We start from the raw sequence: 21112 nt of genomic DNA, 5'->3' as shown, positions 1-21112 counted from the left end.
AATAATCCCAACCACATCTCTGGCCTTTTTTATACAGAACTCTTCTTCCAGGGACGGCTAGTGCAAGGAAAGCTCCCCTTCTCGTTTGAATTCCGCCGCTGTTTACGTTACGTTTGAGTACAAATTTTTTTTTTCAACTAGTGCTATGTGGGTGTATGTAAGGATGGATGCTGGGTTCCGGATTCGTCTCGATCTTTTGTTTCGTTATGTTTTCTTTTCTTCATTCTTCAGTCATTTGAGTTGAGTTTGCATCGCGATTGGACGAGCTCGCATGTTGTAAATACAGAATCTGTTTAGGATCAAAGCTCGTAAATTGCAAAAGTGAACGTTACCTGGAATAGCGTGAGATAGATAGAATGCGATATGAAAGAAAACGAAATGTGGCGAAATGTGTTTTGCAAGTGAATTGAATCGCGGCCGGCGCTTAACGGTTTCTTGACTTTCTCCGCAATCCACATCTTCAGCTCTGTAATCTCTTCTGCTTGAGTGCTCAAATAGCTCATATACAGGTGACTATGATGTATTTGGTGGATTTACAAAGCTCCAAAACGGCGGTAATGATTCAGTACAATGTCACAAGTGTTCTATTGATTTACGACTCTTTCACCCGTATGACCCGACCCTGAGCTACCCCTAACATTCCAGTATCCCCAAAACACAGAAAAAAAGGGCGATATGCTCAGCAGAAAACACACGGGCAACGTACATGTCTTTCCATTGAATTCACGCATCTTTGCAACTCATTGCAAAGTGTGCTTCTAGGGCATTGCAATGCAATATATGCGAGCCGAGTAGGGTGCGTACTAGCACCGGATATGTGCGGCAAAAGAGCAATTGAGCAAACGAAACACGGTGAAGTGCGGAATCGGAGGAGGAGGAGGAGGGTGCCAAGAACGCTAAGTTTTTTTTGGTTTTTGACTCGTATTTGTGCTGCGCGTTGCGGGTTGGGTGCTGGGCCGTGTGGGTATATAGTGTGTCTGGCGGAATGTGTGCTGCAAAGGTGTGTGTTGTTGTAAAATCGGTGTGTATTGCAATGGGCGTCTAATGTGCGGTTTTCTGTTTTAGCTGTAATTTTTTTCACTTCAACCTGTATTCAAAGGCTATAGCCAGTACTTATGTGGTTTATAGATATCCCGTTCAAGTGCTCGGAAACAGCACATTTAGCGTATTTCTCGATTTCCAACTCACCGGAGAACCATTCACGCGGCCGAATTTTTTTATACTTTTTTTCAATTTTCGTGAGCCCCTGAACTACTCCACAGAAGCTCCTAGCATACTAACTCGTCCAAGACTCAAGAAACTGTAAAAACGCCCGGAAATGGTTCGGGAGCGCGGGCAGGTAAGTATGGCATTCATTCAAATTGCATCTCTGGAGCTCATTACAAGGCTGCTTCTAGACGTTGTCATGGGCTATATATAAGCCAAACTAGTGTGAAAAAGAAGCAGAGCCGGATCTGAGCCTTAGAAATGGTGTGGAATGTTGAATTGGGGCAGGAGGAGGGTGTACGGAATGTGGGTTTGTAAGCCTTTTTCAATTTTGTGTTTGAGTTTGTTGGAGCGCGGTTACTTCGTGGTAAGTGTTTCTCACCTTTCTACGCCAAGGTATCTACTGTGTCCTAAGAATAGAGGGGTTTGTATAATCGCCGTATTTTGACTTTGACAGTCGCAAAAATCAGTATCCCGCGCCAATTCCTGTTTTTGTAATTTTTAGCCTCAGCGAGGACTTGTAGTGTCTCCTTTTCAAAGCATGCTTTGTCAATATAGAAGACTATGCCGGTTCTGAAAACAGATATTGAAGACAAACCTCATGCTTTGATGGAATGTCTAGAATGCCCCCTCCCGATAAAGCTGAGAAGACTGGTTCTCTTGAATGAAGCAAAAGAGGCTTACCCGAGGGAATGCTGGGACGTGAAAAAGACTGGAGACAGATATGACCTGCTTCGCCGCTTCCTGGGCCACGACGAGTTGCTACCAAAGTTTGCATGCTTTGTGTATCATGTGCTGAGCCGGATGCAGGGCAGGGAGTGCTCTTGCCCTTGTCGCCCGTGATACAACTGCATGCGCCATGACGTTCTGTGTAGAACAGGGGAGGAATCGGGCCCTTCCGCTGCTACATGGCGGGCGGTTCTGGTAATCTCGTAAACATAAACATATTTTACATCATCAATAACATTGTACTAGAATCAAAACAACAGTAACGAGAAACATAAAAACAACCACATACCATGCGCTCTCAGTCGACTCCAAACAGCTCATGTACCCGTGCGTCTTAGCACATCGATTACTTGTTGCACGATAATAAACAGAAAAAAAATAAGGCGCCACGTATCACTGCGCACCGTGCTTGAGGAGTATTACGTTGATATACTATGTGAGCGGCTACTAAATAATGTTTATGTTACATTGCGCCGTAATCTCGTCTAGCATAAAGAAGCGCACGTGGGCTATAGAAAAAGTATAAAGAGTGAGGGGGATTGGGAAGGTGCAGACCGTACGCCGTCCTTATGCCAGACCGCCATACCTTCTGTGAGCACATTGCTGTGCCAGGGCAGTTTGTCTGCCCTCCTTTTCGATGTACAGAGGCCTTCGGGCGGGGAGAAATTATGTCAGTAGATATTGCGAAAACAGAGAAAAAACTTCTATCTCTTTTCATCAGGGTCGCTTTTCATGAGAAAATCATCTCTTATAAGGAAATTATTCTCTGTTCCCATCACTTTCTCGGATCATTCCACCTCGCTCTCGCAATCCCATTGCCTAACACTCGGTCGATCCGCCAACTTTATGTGAATCGTCAGTCAGGATGTAAATATTTGCCAAGTCGCTTTATCAGCGACTGTTGACTGGTAGGGTCCAGCAAAGCACGTGAACAGACCTGGAATAAGCCGCGACAATACGTCGATATTGCCTACACAAAAGGCTGTGGCTAGATTTCTCTATCCCATGGCTCAATTTGAGTGATAGGTGAATATGGTTTTCTGACAGAAACAGTGGACTATATCCAAATGACAAGTCCCACTATGTCACGCCGACGCGACTTGCCACAAGCTTTTGCTGGTACATTTTAAGGCTCACAAAGCTTCGCGGGTTCGCCCTCAGATTGAATTGAAGTCTGCTCCACCTCGCTCTCGCAATCCCATTGGTCGGCCAGAGCTTACGCTAAATTGTAGTGGACGGTGTGAACTCTCCCAGACACATTGATCTACAGCGGCGTGGCTGGTGCGGTATTTTCCATGATTTGCGGTTCCTTGGGAACATTGTGCAAAGGTGGCCTCGCACGCTGGAAGTCTGATTGCCATTGTGCCTCGAGCTCGAGAGATTCGTTCCGCAGGGCTATATTTTGATGCAGTCCTCACTGGGATGACAAGAATCTATCAGATGCAGACAGATTCTTCCTCCTAGGAAAAGCGAGTTGGTTATGCACCAACAATGTTACGCTGTAGTCCAACAGGTATCAATCCAAAATGACTTTATTTTACAAGGAAATTACCTTACGATGCACGGTTAGTCCTTTTAACATGTCATTTGTTTCCGAATAGGAGAACATGCACGCGACTGGATCAGGATTTATGAGGCCCTCAAGTAGCTCATGCTTCATAGCAGTACAGCGTCGAATCTAGATCCGTCGAGAAAGCAGAGAACGAAACATAAATAGACAGCGCGAAAGATGCACCAAGACGAGTGATGCCCAGCCAAAGTCTAGACAGCGGTCTTCTTTGGGTACGGAGAAATCCAGCTTTGCTGAGGGAACTTGAGAAAGCATAGCCGCTATACCTACGGTGGACTGCCTGCCTGATAAACATTGGTTCATATTGATCTGTGTGGCGCACACGATCGTTGACTCGGCTCGGCACCAGGGACATTATGTTGGGGCGAGTATATGTATAGCTGTATATGTATAGCATCTACCAATAACGCAAACACAACCTACACATGGTCCTCTGGATATACAAATCCTGATAGTAAGCATTAGCGTAGGAAGGCGAGCAACACTCACCAGTGCGCCATAGCACTTTGATTTTGTGTTGCACACTAATAAACATATTCTAAACGAAATGTATAGCGCCTAAATTAAGACGAACTACGCCGGAACTGCAGTTCAGTCAACCCCAGATTGTTTGACGTAAATGAGGTGATAGTTGGTGATCACAGGGCCTAGAGAAAGGATTGCTTTCTGAAAGCAGCTAGAGTTGCCTGAGAATTGCGCCTGGGCTCACACCGGCGGCTTAAGGAGTAGTGTGCGACATGTGAGCTGTTTGGCGTGGTGGAAGAACAAGAGAAGGAGTATGTTTGAAATGTATTGGAGGGACGAACATGTGACTTTATGTGGTTGTAGCCGATGGAGGAGGTCAGCTGGGCATAAGTCCGCTCCCAGGGCGCTTTCACAAATCTCCTCCTCATCGTCCCTTCTTCTGATCCTCCATAGACGTTTCTTCTCTTTCTCTTTCTCTCTTTCTTCCACACCACTTAGATAGCAAATCTTATTAGATCTCACAGCTGCTTAATTTCCATATACTTGAGACGACAACGGGTACGTCTCGGTTACCCTTCTCTTCTTTGTTCTCCGGAGCTGAGACAGCAACAGCCAGCAGGCCAGTAGACCCGTAGAACCCTCAGATACATTGATTCCGATACCAGGGGATCACCACACTGTTCCAGCAGTAGTCTCCTTGAACCGCCCCCTGAACGGTGTCGTAATCAGCGTACATCCAAAAGTGACAAATGGAACGAAGTGGCTCGGGGCACGACAGCAACGACGGTGACGATGATCGCAAGAGCAGATTCCAGGGAAATACACTGGGGCCAGAAAACGGAGGGGCAGCGCACCTTCGGGAAAGGGCTGCGAGCCAGCCCCCTCGCTCGTCTGACGCCGCCTCTTTTGTCTCGTCTCCGCCTACTCAACATTTTATTCCGTCCGCCGTCGGGGGCCCATGGTCTAACAGCAATACCTCGAGCGCCAGTTCACGCATGTTGAGCCCAAATCGCGGACAGCCTATTCCGATTAGGAGCTCCTCGTTCTCTTCGCACCCCCAGAACCCCTTCTCATCGACCATGCGCGATCGTGCATTCCCATCCACCTTCGAGGATGACGAGTCCGAGGCCCTTTCGGACACGTATGATGAGCGTTACGTACCACCCTCTTTGGCTCGTGGGCGGAACAACTACAATCAGGACATCAGTCGTTCCCGGTCCCAGTCTCTAGCGACTGGACGTCCTGGCCCCGTTGGAAGCCCTTACACGGGGTCCTCTGCAATGCAGAGCTGGAATGAATCATATCTCTCCCATACGAATCCCCTGAATATCCCGTCCAGTGGACGGGGTTACGGAGAGATCAGGCCCCCTGGGCAGAGCCGCTACGGTTCGCTTGGGACAGTGGGCAGGTCGCCATCCACCTCGTCTCCGACCGGTGGCTCGCTTTCGGGGAACGGGTACCACGGCAGGAACCAGCAGACGGATATTTCCAATATGAGTCCCTTCGTCCGGGATGTTGGCCAAATTCTGCTGGATGACGGATCTGCATTCAGAGAGCTATGGGCCGGGATGAACCCGCCGCGTGATGAGAATGGCGGCGGTGGAAGTGGCACGACCAGTCGACGACACAGTGTCAGCGTCGTGCAGCCTCGTCGAGGCAACATTGTGGGGTTCAATGCGCCCCTTCTAGGCGGGGTAGACACCTCCGAGGATGCCCCGCGGCCCACTTTTCAGTCTGCCTACAGTGGGCGCGGTAGTGGGCTGCTACTTTCAGATGACGAGCTTGCCAGTGATCTTGGGCTGTTGAACATCAATCCTAGTGATGCTCTCCCTTCATCGACCTCTTCACATCAACATCCGCCGAGTCAGCCCTCTTCTCTGCCTATTTACGCGCCGCTCTCGCGCAGCCCGCCTTCGAGAGATCTGATGTCGAATTACCAATCCATCAATCTCACCATCCCGAGCGGGAACAATAACAACTATTCCAGGCAGCCCGTGGGCACGCCGAGCGACAGTGGAGATTACTCCTCGGGAGGCAGCCCACCGAGAGGGTTGTACGATGATCATCAGTACAATGTGTCTAGAGCCCTGCCTTCGCAACAGCAGCAACAGGACCCTCCTGCTCGATACATGCCCGGACACGGCATTCAGTACGGTATTCCCCAACACCAACAATCACAGCATTTCCAACCTCAACACCACCAACAACTTCCTCACCACAACCAACAACAATCCCAACAGCAGCAGTCACACCATGGGATAGGCAACAATAACACTGGCAATAATGCACAGTACGTGCGCGCACGCGCGCCGTCGTACTCCAACACCCTGCAGTCCCCTATCTCGCCCAGCACCCGTCCTATTAATCCCCAGCAACCACCATATTACCCGCAGACACAGCGCCGGATGTCGGACGCGCAGCACCAGCAGCCTCCTACGCCCACTTCTGCTCACCCTTCCGGGCAAGGTGCTGGAGGGCCGGGATCCGGCCCGGGGACGAACCTTGCAGACCTAGGCAAAGGCGTACCACTGCACTCGGTCCCCGCGTCCTGCCCCCTCTTCATCGTCGAATTTAAAGCTGGGAGGACGGACTTGTTTTATCTCGTGGATTTGTCACAGAACATCAGGATTGGAGATTTGGTGATTGTGGAGGCGGACAGAGGGAAGGATTTGGGTAAGGTGGTGAATGATAGCATTACGCTTGCGGAGGTGGAGGCTTTCCAGAGGCAGCAAGCGGAGAAAGGATTCGGAAGTGGAAGTGGTGGAGGGGATGATGGAGTGCCAACAAGCCCTGGAGGTGGCGGCGCGGGAGGAAAGAAGGATATTAATCCTAAGCAGATTTATAAGAAGGCAGGGCAACAGGAACTGCAGTGCGTATTCCTCTCGCTATATTCTGATATACTCGGCGTACATTTGCATCATTCTGTTTCTTACCTCGTGTTTGTGAGTCTTTGATACTTACCTGCTTCTTACTTTCCTCTTTTCAAGGTTGTTGGCCACGAAAACTGAGGACGAGGCGAAAGCTCTGCAGTTATGTCAGAGTAAAGTCCGCGCGAAGAAGCTTCCTATGGAGGTTATTGACGCCGAGTATCAATGGGATCGCAGAAAGTTGACGTTTTATTTCGTGGCTGAGAAGAGGATTGATTTCAGAGAGCTGGTTAGAGAGCTCTTCCGGTACGTCCCTCTGCTTTGTCTCTGCTATATTTATGGAAACATATATCCATGGTACTATAGGTTGTACAAAACACGAATATGGATGGCCTCCCTTCAAGGAGGAGCTGGCTTCGAACAATAATCTGGCCCAGCATTATCGTCGCATCATATACAAATTTCATATTCCCTATACCTGTATTTTTTCTCAAAGCATCCTGACCAAAACTAAATTCCTTCGTCGTGGCGAACTTGATTGATCTTTGCTCCGGATTAGAGGCAAAGATACATAATGCGTGGCGGGCATCAGGAGGATAATAACTCGAAGGCAACCACGTATTGCAACAATACACTTTATCTTCTCGTACACTACAGCGAGAATTACTCGATAAACGACCAGTGTAGAGAAGACAAAACCAGACACCAGTCGAACAAGGGGACCAGTTCGAATATTCAACTAACCCTCGATTTACACCAAAAGACACAAGCATGCAAAAACTTCAGGCCGAAGGTCTCAGCTGTAACCACTAAAACGGACACTTTCAAAAATATGCGCAAAATTTTGCCATCTTTTCGTACACTTGACAACCTTACTTGCCATTCAAAATATCCTATCTATCCATTTCGAAAGCTCACGATATGGCTTGTTCTTCTTGTTTTCTCTCTCATCTTCTCTCTCACTCAATTTTGGTTCTAGTTCTTCTCAAATGGTCTAGATATGCAATTTCCCTCCATCATCACATCTTCACTTGTTCTTGCTTTCTCTGAGCCCCTATCCTCTTCTTCATCTGTACTTGTACGATGGTCTGCTTGCCTTCTTTTATCTATATTACCTCGACACACCTCCCATATTTATTCACCGTCTCTGGTGTGTGCATTTCTTCTATGGCTCGACTTTCAGCACGTTTACTGCCAGAATTTACGTCTCTACTCGATTTTGTCGATCGATCCCCGGTTACTACTAGGACGCTTTCTCCCAAGTCGAACTTTTTGTATTAGTAAACGTTGTATATGCAAATCTTTGGAAGCACTCTCTAAATTTATACAGAATTTGTTGTGCAATGAAAACTTATTGCATCTTTCGAGACTCAGGGCACTAACAGAACTCGGCATGTATTCGGCAAGTTCCCGAAAGGGTCATCGGAATTTGAATCTGTTACATAAGCCCAGACGCGGTGGAAGGCGCGTTTACTTGGTTCAACCGCGTCACAGATAATCTTTCCATACAATCATTGCAACTGACGCGTTAATATCGCGACTCTCTACCCTGTTTTTTCTCTTATTTCATTATTCGAATTTTGAATAGTCATGAAAGTTACCGTCAAGCAATGGCACGCAGTCGCGCAGTGGCGGTGGGACACAGGGCACTCAGAGCAGGACGATGACGGCGAAGGTGATGTCTGTGGTATCTGTAGAGTACCCTATGAAGGCTGCTGTCCATCGTGTAAGATGCCTGGTGATGACTGTCCGCTTAGTGAGTATTTGATTCCTTTATGCGCTAACGATGTTCACGGGGTTGCACGTAGTTTGGGGAGAATGTACACATGTCTTTCATATGCACTGCCTCTTGAAGTGGATTGGAACTGCCGCGTCAAAACAGCAGTGTCCCATGGACCGAAAACCGTGGTGTGCGTTCTCTTTTCAGGTCTAGACTCTTCTATGTTGACATTTCCTACAAAGTAACGGCGGAGAGAAAAGTTGGCTCAGCACCAGTTTCATGACAAAAAGCCACAATTGTACCAAGACCTGTGTATTTGTACCCGAACCAATTCCTCCCGTGCATCCAATCTTGACTTGCTGTGCTGATAGTGTGCAGAAGAAGACATCGACAATTCTGACAGAGGTGAAATATTTAACCGGACCAATCGATCACCGGCGAGACACCTGGGGTAACACACAGCTCGACTTCATGGCGACATACGGACTATGAAACCTTCAGCAAGTTATTGCCCATTTTGGCTAAAATTCATCTAGAAAATTTTTCGGTTTGAGGGTTGCTAGTAGATCATTTTTCAATGGCTGATCTTGCATAGCCATAATTTAATGACTTGTGGGTCTCTTCATTCTGATAACTAATTGTCAATGTCACTTTATTAGTAGTCCATGAATTGAATTCCAATATAAATAACCGCCGAGAAGCCGCCGAACTTGGATCGACTGTGGGGACTTTGGCTTCGAGCGGAGGCTAGGATTTGGGAACCATCAAAAAGTGCCCATGCGTCAAGCTTCATAGATCACACAACGTCAATGCTTCAAGCTTTAACTCTATCTACCACGAATCCCTACTACTTCTTCCCAAGTATTGAAGATTAAAGATGCCCGACATCCAATCGAACGAGGAAACATCTTTGAGATCCTCTGTTTACAGCGTAGCACTGAGCATTAATACCATATTGCCGCAATACAGCGATTCAGCCGAAGAAGCAGACGCGCCATCTTCTTTCGAGCAGGATATACGAGGGAAGACACTCAGATTTCAAGTGCTTTCCGCACAGCGGCCTCAATATCGTACTAGAGCCAGTCGGTCATCCTTCCAATCTGATCGCACCGTCCTTCCTCCACGATATTCGACCATATCGACATCCCATCCAACAGTGGAACAACCCAATGAAGATTCGCTTGTGGTGCAACACTACGAGCATGCCTTCTCCGTCCAAAGCAAAAAGCCGTGGGCAACCGTGTACCTGTTCACCCCGAAGACTATGCCTGGAATGCCTAAATCATCTCAAACTACTCTCAGAGTGCCCGTGATATATGGTCAGGAACCGGTGCTCGGAATGCTAGAGCTGGATATAGACAGTCCAAAGGGTATTATTGAGCAGATTACTGTCGCTGTGCGTGTAGATTTTTTGTGATTGATGAAATTTGTTGATTTGCTTCAACAGCTTCAGGGCAAGGTATGGAACTGGTACTCCGAATCTTCTACCAAAATCTTGGATCAAAGCTATCTATTATGGCATAAGCTTAGTCCAGTTAAAGACGGCAAACTTCTAGGCTCCCATCAAATGCCATTCTCATTTCAACTTGGAGAAGTGCAGAGACGGACAAACGAGGACTCTGACGCCCAGTTGTCCGATTTAGATACATCAGTGACACCCTATGAAGAAGAACTGTCGCTGGATTCATCGCTGACAAAGATGTGGGGCGAGCATTATTCATAAACTTATATCCCCCTCAATCATTTGCAATACTTAGCTTTCCCCGCTACGTCGTGGTCAGATTGGGGGATCGTCGAAGTGGTCCCCAAAGCTCCCGGGAAGTTCCCGTGTCTTTCATTCCCAGCCTGACCTACAGCTTTCACCTTACGAGGAAACGCGCTCTCAAGGCGCAGCATATAAATCAAAGGTATATAACATTTGGCCTATTCAAAACCCAAGAATAACCATTGGCAGATGCTTTCATCTTCTCGGGGACAATCAGTTAGATCATCCCCTTTACGAGCTTCTGCCTCCAGTCCAAGGCTGTCGGATACATTGACAAGAGCTGACTTGCAAGATCCGTTACCCCCTAGCTTCAAAGAAAGGGGTATACCCGCTAGTGTCGAATACACACTATCTGTACGAATACAACGACGTCTTCGACCAGACAACATGTGAATACTTTACCTATATTATCTATCCAAGATCTTGACTTATATGGTCACAATGGCAGAATCAAAACAGAAGTATCCTATGTGCCACTAACCATCGCACGAGCGGCCTCGTCGAAGAGACAGAGTGCCCATGCTGCTGGCGCCGTGGCTCCTGGTCCATATCATGACCCTGAAGGATGGTTTGCACTCCCTGAGGCTAGCATGAAAGGCGAGGTCGATGGACGACCCATTTTAATCAGTTCCAAAGTGTGTTCTCGCCTTAACTTTCTCTGTTTACATTCACTTAACCACACACTGAATGATAATAGCTCCATATAGGTAACCCAGTAGGTCAATTTGACACGTATATCTCTCCCATTTCTTGATTATTGTTCATTTAAGCGCTCATATTGTCGAGGAACGGCTATCCCCTGTTATTTAACATTCGCCAGCAATGACATCCAAACTTTAAAACTTGTCTGCCAGGCAGATGCACCTCTGGTGCGCCTCACCCGACGGTTACGTCAATTTGAGATACACAAATCGACTCGCCCTTTGGGATCCAGTCCGGTTACTCCTTTTCGAGACAAATCCGCCTTGGAGTTCGAGAGAGAATGCACCTTCACAAAGTGTACTATATTGACCCTGGCGATGTGGCGTGCCCTTTCAAAACGTGACCTAGAAAGCCTGGACAACAGAAATTGCTACTTAGAGGGAGAGATACACCTAGAAGACGACTTGGTGCCCAGCTACTCCAGTCGCCTGTTTTCGATAGAGGTGAGATGCTCATTTTTTTGTTGGCTCCAGCTTTCATCTGTTTCTCTGTCCTTTTTTCAGTACAATGTCGAGTTACTTCCCTTGATCTCGGATTCTTTCAAGGCTTCCCACATTGAAGATTCAACTAACGAGGGGGATAGTAAGGGTATTCTTTCGTCGTGTTTGGTGGAGATTACCACTCTGCGGCCTCCAGAAGAGCCAGTCCCGGTAAAATTTACCAAGCCACCCCAGTACGGTAAATTTCCTGAGGTCAAGAAAGAGGAATCTGACACTGGCTGGAATAACCGATCCTTTGAGCAGTTTGGACTTATCTAGTTATGTTAATGTTTTCCGCATACAGGCAGCATGGACACTGCTTGCACACCAGAGCATCTATGGCGAATCACCACACTTCGTCTTTAATACAACCACGCAAAATCATTATTGATTATATTTTGAACCACATTCACGTTAACCAAAAATGCAAGAGAGTGTAAGGATGACCCAACAACTCATCCTTCCTAGATAAATTTCCCCAAGCAGCCTTTGGATCCGTGCTCTGAAAATGGCCTTCCACAGCCATAGCAGAAGGATTGCTTGCACAATGAGCAAACCATCTGTAGCCACAAAAATACACAAATGAGAAGAGATGCGACCCGAAAATTCAAAGTCAAAGACTTACATGATTGCAACCTTCGGTCCGCTGTATGTACGCGCCGCATCCCGGTCCTGGGCAGCATTGGGTGTTTGTTGCCAGCCATCTTTCACTGATTTTGACTTGGGCAGATGTTGGTTTTGAGGAATGAGTCTTGCGCAGCTTCTTGGCTTCTTCCCTGAAACGTTTTATCTGGCGCTGGAGAACGCCTGACGTATACGTTTGTTCCACTAACTTCATCCAAGATGTATCTGTGCCATTCTTTGTAGCATCCATATAGCGAGTCAGAATTTGTACAGGAACAGGGCAGTCGAAATGAGCGCCGTGCCTATTCAGAATATGAAGTTAAAAACATTATGATAATTCCGACAGAGTCACCGTACCATACACATCTGCACACCCTGCAGAATGTGAACCTGCATTTTGGACACTCTCTATATCTACTCCATGGGCCATCCTTATCTTCAGGCACATGGTCGGTCGATGGTCTTGCAGGGCTTTCACAAATTGGACAATATGCATGATTTACATCTACAGTGCGATATTAGACGCGCTATAAATTTTTGGTAAAGACCCTTGCTCACCTTGTTCAAACTCGCGTTTTTCCTTAAGCCATTTCCAGCGCCGGAAAGCATTATCGGATAACACATCTCGTAATTCTTCCTCACTTGCAACCGTTTTAGTTTTCATACATTTTGGATTGATGCACACAAGCTTTCCAATATCGCCTTCCTGAACCGCCGCCGTCCAAAACTCTCGAAGGCAAGCTTTACAAAACGTATGGGAGCAAGAAAGAAAGATACACTGTGTTCCCTTTTTGTATTCGAAGCAAACGTCACACAAGTACGTTCCTTCAAGAAATGCCGTACGTTGTGTTTTAAGGTCGTAGTCCAGAAGAATCTCCGATAATTGACCAGGTGGGTCGTAGAAAATCCTATGCAAATGTTGAGTAAGCACTACAAGAAATTAAATAGGATACTAACTTTTTTCTAAGTTTTTCATCCTCCCCCAGAAACTGGCCAGTCTGTAAATACTCGATCCAAGAATATATGGTCGTTTCACCGGCGTCCCACATGTCTAATAAAGTCGCTTTTAGACCGTCGGCGCCCATTAACCATGATGAATGGAACTTTATAGATCCAATTGTCGGAGGATCAGAGAGTGGATAACACTGTGGAAGGGAAATGTCGAGAAAAATTGGGGGGAGATGTTTAACAGCAATCTCAGTAACAGACATCGAGGATTCGCAGGCTTCCGCATACATCATTGGATAAATTGCCATCTTAGTTGGAACTGAAAATTGGATACCAATCTGAAGATGAATACTCTGAGGCTCATTGGGTGGTGAAGAAAACGAAAGAATAAAGTCCGGATAAATTGCCTAACCAATTTTGATAAGCTCCTATTACTGATGACGCAGGTCATGTAAGATGTACCTTGATGACCTCGTATTCCTCCGCTTGCAAATTAGCACATTCGAGGACGATGTTCTGATCCATTGAGGATGATTTGGGAAGGAAAGAAGGAGTAGCGGGTTGTCAGACACCAGATGTTAGGTACCGGCTCATTTTAATGTAACTGGCACACTATGACTCATGACTTGTTAGCATGTCATGCAGTGCATCCGGCGGTGAGCTCTGAAAACACGCTCGCTCAAGGGCGCTGAGCATGTTATGACAGATCAACCAAGCCAGTGTGACATGGATGACTTACCTAAAAACAATTTACTGAATTAACCAGCAACCGTACCACAGAAGAACTTGAAACCCTAACGAAGTCATAGTCACATCATGTTCTTGTTAGATTATTCGAAAACATTCCTGACCAAGTGTTGTATACTTATCTGCCAGTGCAAAACATTAGCTTTCGAATGCAGGGCACATTCAGGATTCATCCAGAGCTAACCACTGGCTGCCATGATACGGACGGGTCGTTGTTAGTGCTACAGCCTCAAACAAGACGGCTCCTGCCAGCCGATTTTGCAAAGATGCCGAGAAGCCGATACAAATTGTGAGAAAGTGAACTTCGCGACGCAAAACGTCAACGAATTTTCCTGCTTTCGCAAGTGTGTTGTACTGCTGTTTCTATTATCTGGATGAACAAAAAACAAAAACGCGAAGATAACCGTGGACTCGAATAAGTGATTTTACTAATTAAGATATAAATGAGTATGATATGGTCAAAGGCTGCTACTAGTATACTAAAGTCCTTGTCTTAGTCCTTGTCTTGAAGCTATCACCCAACTACATTCTGGAACTTATAGATTGTTGTTGTTAAAATTTCCAGATGGGCAGAAGCTATTGCAGCTCTTTAGTTTCAACAAACACATAATCTCCAGAACTAACTCACATAATCGTGTAAGATACATCATTCCCAGGGCATGTATGTCCGGGAAAGGTAGGGTTGACAACTCCTGCAGGAGGTTGGGCAAGGCGTCGGCGCAGTCTACGTTATCACATCTGGCCTTACTGCACAGTGCCTCGCTCTGCAAATCCATGCATTAATTAAATGAATCAATACAAAATACCGGAAATATCAACATACATTAGGGGTAGCGGGAACTGTGCTTGGTGCGATGCTGACTCCATAGAAGACTGGTGTTCTGCTGAGTTTGGCAATGTAGTAGGTACTTGGCTAGATAATCTGTCAGAATGTAAAATACTATGTATACATTCAGTCTGCTTACTGCTTGGAATCCTGCAATCAAACCGGATATAGCACCAAACCCAGGAGTGCTTCCTACAAATGTGCCAGCGTTGTTGATTGGAAGCGTCTTAGTGATAGAGGATCCAGCTGCGAGAGTCGAGTTGGTGTCGTTATTTCGCACGAGAATAGCATCGGGACAATTGTTGACGACCGTGTACTGAGCATGGGAACTGCTGATTACAGCTGCTTCTGCGGAGGCAAACAGAAGAAGCCCGCCAACGACGATTTGTTTGAGGGAGAAAGTGAAAGGCATGTTGTCTGAGCTGAGATAATGCTAGAAATTGCTCTCCAAAAGGCCTATTTATACTGTAGATCACCTTCAGTACTGTGCTCATTATTTGATAATAAAGCTGACTGCGCTTGTGTACCATATACATGACACACTGTTAGAGGCGGGAAGGTCGGAGAGTATCACCTGCGTCACTCCGAATTTACTCCCAATCAGGACGCGGAATCTTATGTCCGCTAAGCGGAGGATCCTAGCATCGTTCAACTCGGTTGCTTCCTTCGTTCCTCGTGGCTAGCTAAAATGATTTTGTGAAGATTTCTCAGAAATACGGTAGTGCTGAGCAATAGCTACTGTATCTCTGGAAAACTTAATCATGATGCATGATGTTTAGCATGCTGTTTAGTGAATAAAGGCAATTTGGGCATGCGACTGCTTCGATGTGATGGTGGCTATACACAACTAAGCGATACATTGGGATAACGGTGTAGTATCCCGCTTGCTCTTGGCAGCACCGGTCATCATGGCTATGCTTACAGGGTGAGGCTATTGCACTGGCGATGGCTCTTACAGTATCGGAGCTGAATATTTGGGTCCCTTGTGGTCAGTTCATCGCCGTATTTGATATTGTAACATGCAAGAACGCTGGTACCATGCTGAACAAGTCATAAGTTTTGAGTCAACTCAAAGATATATCCAGTGACGGTTTGCCTTGAGGTGAGATGTGCTTGGGTACAATGAAGTTTCAATCCACCACTTCAAAGGGGAGATGGTGCACTTTTGTTAAAGTTGGCATATCTCCCTTTAGTATTGACAAAACCCTCTTCTTTTTTAGGTATCTCAATTTGGAAAGGGATACACCTTATATAGTATTGTGCTGTAGTCTATCAGATGCTGATTGCGTCATAGGTTGACGTTGATCGCTGTGTCAATTCATAGCTTCGTAAAATCTTAACATGTATATAAAATATTGATTTGAATTCCACTTGCAATATGCCACCCATGAAGATGATAAAAATAAATGATGAGTAGAAAAATGATTTCAGAAGGATGAGACGATGCAATCAAATAAAACAAGAGAATAAAGAAAGGAGTGAGAAAAAAAAATAGAAATAAAGAAAAGAGAAAGAAAAGAGAAAAAACCTGAATACATACATCCATCCTTATCCACTTGAAAGAGAAATACCGGTTGATTTTACCTTCGGGTGAAAGGCGCGTCGGGAGTCTGAAGAAATCAGACATCAAATACGACATCCAGCGCCTTGAAAGCAGTATTCCCAGGGAACACCTTCACAGGCACCTCACATTCCACAGTTTCGAGCTTCACATTCCGCCAACCTTCCTCCCCACCAGAGAAATCCACCCCAACCCCAACACCACCCGCAAGGTCAGGGATAATCCCATCATAACCATCGCCATCAGCGTCCCCGCTAAACAAGTCCCCATCTTCCTCGTCAGTATCTAAAACATCACCGTCATGATACTCCCTCTCCGCGGTGTCATTGCTCTGCGATCCATATAGGATGGACGATACAATAAACCGTGACCACGCTCGGGGAGAGGACAGTTGCTGGGCGGCGCGTTGTTGTTGTTGTGCGCGCGCCGCTTCAAGTTTCAGATTCGGTTTTTCTAGGGGCGCGTTCCCAGGAGTCGCGCGCCATGACGAACCCCATTCCCCCCGCGGACCGTCCCGCATGAGACTTTTGAAGCGCACGTTTTGGACACCGGTGTGTGACGTCTCTGAAGCTATACCCACTAACAAACACAGGCGGACTTTCCATTCCAAACCCCCTGGTGTCGGCGGCTGCGTGTGATGTGGGGATGAAGGAGAGCTGACTGGTGTTCCGACGCGGACCTGGAAAGCAGGACTGGCATCTGACGGGATGTCGAGGGAAAAAGTCGTACGGAGGGTGTTAAGGGTGAATGAACAGTGCGATTCTGCATGCGCTCGGCGAAGATGTTTTGCACTTGATGGAGGTGATATTGTTGAAGGTAATGTCTCATGGGATTCAAGAATGGCTGACAACTTGAAGCGATATGTCACCTTAGTAAAGAACTTTTTTAGTGCTAGTACAAACATACCTTTAGAACTCGAGCTCTGCTTGTTCGTTCATTAATCTCCACCACTCCTGTCACAGTCTCCCCAAGACGATACGCAGATTTTGTGAAAGTAAGAACAGCAACTTTGACTCCATCCTTATTAACATCATATGAAGCTAGACAACGGAATTAGCAACATCCTACAACTTGATTGAGAGTCAGTAGTACCTTTTTTGGGATTTCGAGTCAAAATTTCCACAGCCTCTCGACATCCCGTTAAATTAACTTCCTCCACGCGCTCCCTTTCACTCTCTGTCCTTCGAAGTTCCTCGGCTCTTCGCGTGTTAATCATTTTTTCTCCCTGGCCATCTAGCACACCATCGGTCGAGGACCATGAAGAACCACCATCTTCCTGCGGAACAGGTTCTGGCAACGAAGCCAATAGCGATCGCGCATATTCTTGTATTGATTCACGTGTATTAGTCGAAGCGGATGATGAAGGTGTCGAGGCTTTGAAGAAGAGAAGTCAGTAAAACAGATATAATGATCCAGATGGAACTAATACTGACACGCAGGGAGTCGAGCTACGCCCGACGAAAGCCTGTCAAGTTCGTTTCCTTCCTCTTCAACCTTGGCCTCTGTACCAGGCATACCAGCATCCTGTCTACGGCTGACCGGCCACAGCAGATCATACGGTTTCATGGAATGACCAACTATGACATCATTTCGGGGACATGTCAATATGCAGACTTTTCAAAAAAAAAATGAAAAAAAGAATCGTTCAAGAACTTACCAGCGACGTGGTTGTAAATTCGCACTGGAACTTTCATCACGCGACTGATGCTATTCGCACTGACCCCACCTCCGCTTCCTCCTGAAGGACCTGCCCGGCAGGTGCCCACGATAAGTTCATAATTAAACTTTAGAGCTTTGCCCTTGAAAGTGGGTGGCAAATTGTCCGGAAGTTTGACAGTATACGTATCTGGAAACACAGTTTCTGAGCACCCCAATTCCGGACTCTGAATAGAAAGCTAGATAGACATACAGCTGCGAGATTCCCCCGGCGCAAGCGACAAATCGACAGCCAACATCGCCGGTTGTATCTCAAAGGTCGGTAACGGCTCCTCGGGATCAAACTCTTGCCCGGACGTGTTCCCAAACGCGAGTACACTGGGACTGCTGCTGCTGTTCGGAAATCGTGCAGATGTCGGTGTTGCAGCCAGTGGCATGGCCGTCGAGGATGTCGATCGCCACCTCATCGACCCGCTTCGCGAGTGCGTCGCAGACGCAGGCGGTGACGGGCTCGCGATTGATGACACCAATGACGTAGGTGAGAGGATGGATAAAAGTCCGGCGGAGAATGACGACGAGCGACTGTGCGTTTGCCGAAGCCGTGGTTTGGGCGACGCGGGCGACGTGGCGCTCATGGTGGATGTGATGTCCATGCTGCCGCCGCCTAACACGGAGCGACTGAGAAGGGCGCCGCGCACTGCGTTTAAAGTTTGCGATTGTTCGGGTGTGGGCAGTGCTCCCGGTACCGGGGTGATTTGAATTGTTCCGGAGAGCTGGGCATAAGAGTATAGGATCAACTCTGTGTTGGGCGGTGGGAAGGTAGTCGCAAAAGCAGAACGTGGTGGATGTAAGTACCCCCGCGGAGAGTTGGAAGGCTGACCGAGACCAATGGGTGTTGGGCGGTGGTTGGTTGGCCTTGGAGGTGGGTACGCGTACACGGAGTTGGGTGAAGGTACATCGGCTGTGGGAGTATGAGGTGTGAATGAAACCGGTTCAATGGTAGGTGATCCAATGGCTGGGGTGGAAGGATATGGCGACATCGTTGCCTCTGCGATGGGATCAAGGGCTAGTGAAAAAGTGGATGTGGACGAAGTAGGCGTGTATGGTAAGGGTGGTGTAGAAGTCGTCGGTGACAAAACGTCCAGCGAAAACTGGCCATCCAGAAGGGACTGTTTCCTTGCATGGGGGTGATTGGAAGCCAATGGGAGTGAATCCGTACGTGCCAAAGGGGAAGATACATGAGGGGTAGTTGGGGCTGTTTTGTGTTTAATCAAAAGTTAATTACCGACTTGAAGAGGACGCACTCTGGATGAACGATCGTTGAGAGTATGGTGCCGATAGTGACGTGACCCCATCCGCGAGTTGGCCCTCCAACTCAAACGGAGTTATAGAAACAGAGAGAGCTTTAGGCACCAATTGCTTCTTTCTCCTCTGCTCAATCAAGTCAGGTAGTGTCTCCGAACTTGACAGGGGTTTTCCCTTCCCTATGAAACCCTTCCTGCGGGGCACTTCTTCGACCACTTTGGATCGAACTGGGGTATGTATGGCGGCGCTACGCGGTGTACCAGGAGAAGTAGGCGGTCGAGCGAGAGGTGCTGAACTTATAGAGTGTGCTCCTCGTTTGTGCGAATGAGGGGTCGGTTTCGACGGACCCGCCTCTGTTGATCGCGTATTGGTGAAGGTTATGGTTACAGAGAAGGATTCCCCCGCAAAGAACGAAGACTGTGAAGGGGTTACGACAATTCGAACTGGAGAATCCGCGTCATTCGTGCTCGTTATTCCAGGCATTATGGTGGTAGAACACGAAACCGGTGACTGGATTTATCTCCACGTCGCGTGCTCGGAAGACCTTTAGATCGGGTCGTCGGATGAGGTAGACAGCGGTTCCAATTCTCTCACAATCGTGGCTCTATTTCAACAGAGAAAAGAAGCTTTGGAATATTTTTGAGACTACACTGTCGATGAATGTTGTAATTTGGAGATACGCACTTGACACAACACTCCACGCCACCTTTCGTTGTAAACACGACTCTGAATTCAATTAAGAGCAAGGTATCCAAGCTTGCCCAAATGTGTTAGCTTCCGCAATGATCCCTTCCTGCATCTACTTGAGGGACATTCAGACTGAGAGCAATTGAGAAATACTTTGGAAATAGTTGGAAATAATGCCTCATCTGTGAAGCAACCCTGCCGACTCATTCGAGCAAGTGACACGTGTGATGTGCCGGCTTGCCGTACTATAGATAATTCGTCGGATCTTCTTCGGAGACTGAAATTTACCAAATTTCGGCGGCTTGCCAAAGTTGCTTCCGAGTTCGGTGCTTGGCGCACAATTACGTATAAGAGATTTACAGCTGAAAAATAAGCTAGTTCTCCTAAAAATCTGCCTAGGTCGTGCCTATGCTAACAAGCATGCAGATTCCGATATTAATAACTGTTAGAGAGGGAAGAAGAAATTTTAATAATTCCAGTACCGTAGCGGAAACGTCGTAAATTTCTCAAAAAGCGCACAATTCGTCAGTATGCACTTCGAAACTAACAGACACGTTGGAGCTGGTAAGCATCCCATTTATATGCAATAACCTTAAAAATTTGAGGCAATCATTCTTTGATCATTCTTGATTATCAGATTAATATGGTATAGTAAAGTTTTGTCTGCTCCCATCTAAGAAAATTGCCTCAGATGGCTTTACAAACGTGGTGTAATCTAACTTTAATGTTCTAAACAATTTCAAAGAGTTGGAGTAACTTGGGTACTGTTAACATATAATTTGTCAAGAACAATTCTTCGGTCCTGAACAAACTTTTTATCAGGGATGATTCACAGGACATTTCCGTTATTCGTCACTGAAACAAGTTAATAAGAATAAGCGCCCGTCACCGGTCTCGTTTACCCTGAATGCCTGGAGGACGTCACAGAGAGTCTGAGCCTCAGGTAGACATTTATTCCTCCCCCGAGGATAGATTCAAGGTGACCTCTAGATGTAGTCTTGAGTTACACACTAAAGAATAATATCTAGCTGATTCCGGTCGCAAGCAAGCAACGTCCCAACAATGGTGGTATTTAATGTTTACATGGACTTTTGTGGAATGCCATCCAAAACTGTTGAAACCCGTGTTGTTGCGTGAAATAACGTCACTTTGCAGCAATCAATGATAACATACAACTTAAACCCGTGTAGACCGTGACTGTGAATACATCTATTCTGCCCTTTTGATTCACAATGCCATATGATCTCAGGTTTAT

The 21112-nt window shown here is 46.8% G+C and overlaps 6 protein-coding genes across 6 annotated transcripts; 3 read left to right on the top strand and 3 right to left on the bottom strand.

Annotated features, from left to right (window-relative positions):
• Positions 1-4719: 4719 nt before the first annotated feature.
• JR316_0001405 (uncharacterized protein) lies at positions 4720-7264 on the top strand (the record flags this gene model as incomplete). The annotated part of the gene is made up of 3 exons (XM_047887211.1): positions 4720-6839; positions 6958-7143; positions 7204-7264. 3 exons carry the CDS (start codon positions 4720-4722, stop codon positions 7262-7264), a joined length of 2367 nt encoding a protein of 788 aa, XP_047754957.1.
• A 1163-nt stretch (positions 7265-8427) lies between these two features.
• JR316_0001404 (Anaphase-promoting complex subunit 11) lies at positions 8428-8840 on the top strand (the record flags this gene model as incomplete). Its single annotated transcript, XM_047887210.1, has 3 exons — positions 8428-8593; positions 8646-8747; positions 8800-8840. The coding sequence occupies 3 exons, from the start codon at positions 8428-8430 to the stop codon at positions 8838-8840; spliced, it is 309 nt and encodes a 102-aa protein (XP_047754956.1).
• Positions 8841-9434: 594 nt separating this feature from the next.
• JR316_0001403 (uncharacterized protein) lies at positions 9435-11782 on the top strand (the record flags this gene model as incomplete). The annotated part of the gene is made up of 7 exons (XM_047887209.1): positions 9435-9953; positions 10005-10258; positions 10771-10957; positions 11030-11037; positions 11093-11123; positions 11177-11467; positions 11528-11782. The coding sequence occupies 7 exons, from the start codon at positions 9435-9437 to the stop codon at positions 11780-11782; spliced, it is 1545 nt and encodes a 514-aa protein (XP_047754955.1).
• A 130-nt stretch (positions 11783-11912) lies between these two features.
• Positions 11913-13600, bottom strand: JR316_0001402 (E3 ubiquitin-protein ligase itt1; the record flags this gene model as incomplete). Its single annotated transcript, XM_047887208.1, has 8 exons — positions 11913-12063; positions 12129-12175; positions 12225-12429; positions 12485-12632; positions 12686-12868; positions 12905-13035; positions 13085-13482; positions 13538-13600. The coding sequence occupies 8 exons, from the start codon at positions 13598-13600 to the stop codon at positions 11913-11915; spliced, it is 1326 nt and encodes a 441-aa protein (XP_047754954.1).
• A 736-nt stretch (positions 13601-14336) lies between these two features.
• Positions 14337-15060, bottom strand: JR316_0001401 (uncharacterized protein; the record flags this gene model as incomplete). The annotated part of the gene is made up of 4 exons (XM_047887207.1): positions 14337-14398; positions 14451-14586; positions 14646-14735; positions 14788-15060. 4 exons carry the CDS (start codon positions 15058-15060, stop codon positions 14337-14339), a joined length of 561 nt encoding a protein of 186 aa, XP_047754953.1.
• Positions 15061-16267: 1207 nt separating this feature from the next.
• Positions 16268-19653, bottom strand: JR316_0001400 (RAB6A-GEF complex partner protein 2; the record flags this gene model as incomplete). The annotated part of the gene is made up of 7 exons (XM_047887206.1): positions 16268-17059; positions 17116-17249; positions 17302-17583; positions 17643-17786; positions 17867-18055; positions 18119-19120; positions 19155-19653. 7 exons carry the CDS (start codon positions 19651-19653, stop codon positions 16268-16270), a joined length of 3042 nt encoding a protein of 1013 aa, XP_047754952.1.
• Positions 19654-21112: the final 1459 nt, after the last annotated feature.

The sequence above is a fragment of the Psilocybe cubensis genome, chromosome 1, assembly GCF_017499595.1.
Source record: "Psilocybe cubensis strain MGC-MH-2018 chromosome 1, whole genome shotgun sequence".
Taxonomy (NCBI): Eukaryota; Fungi; Basidiomycota; class Agaricomycetes; order Agaricales; family Agrocybaceae; genus Psilocybe; species Psilocybe cubensis.
Note: the sequence above shows the minus strand (reverse complement) of the source record. Positions and strands in the feature narration are given on the sequence as shown.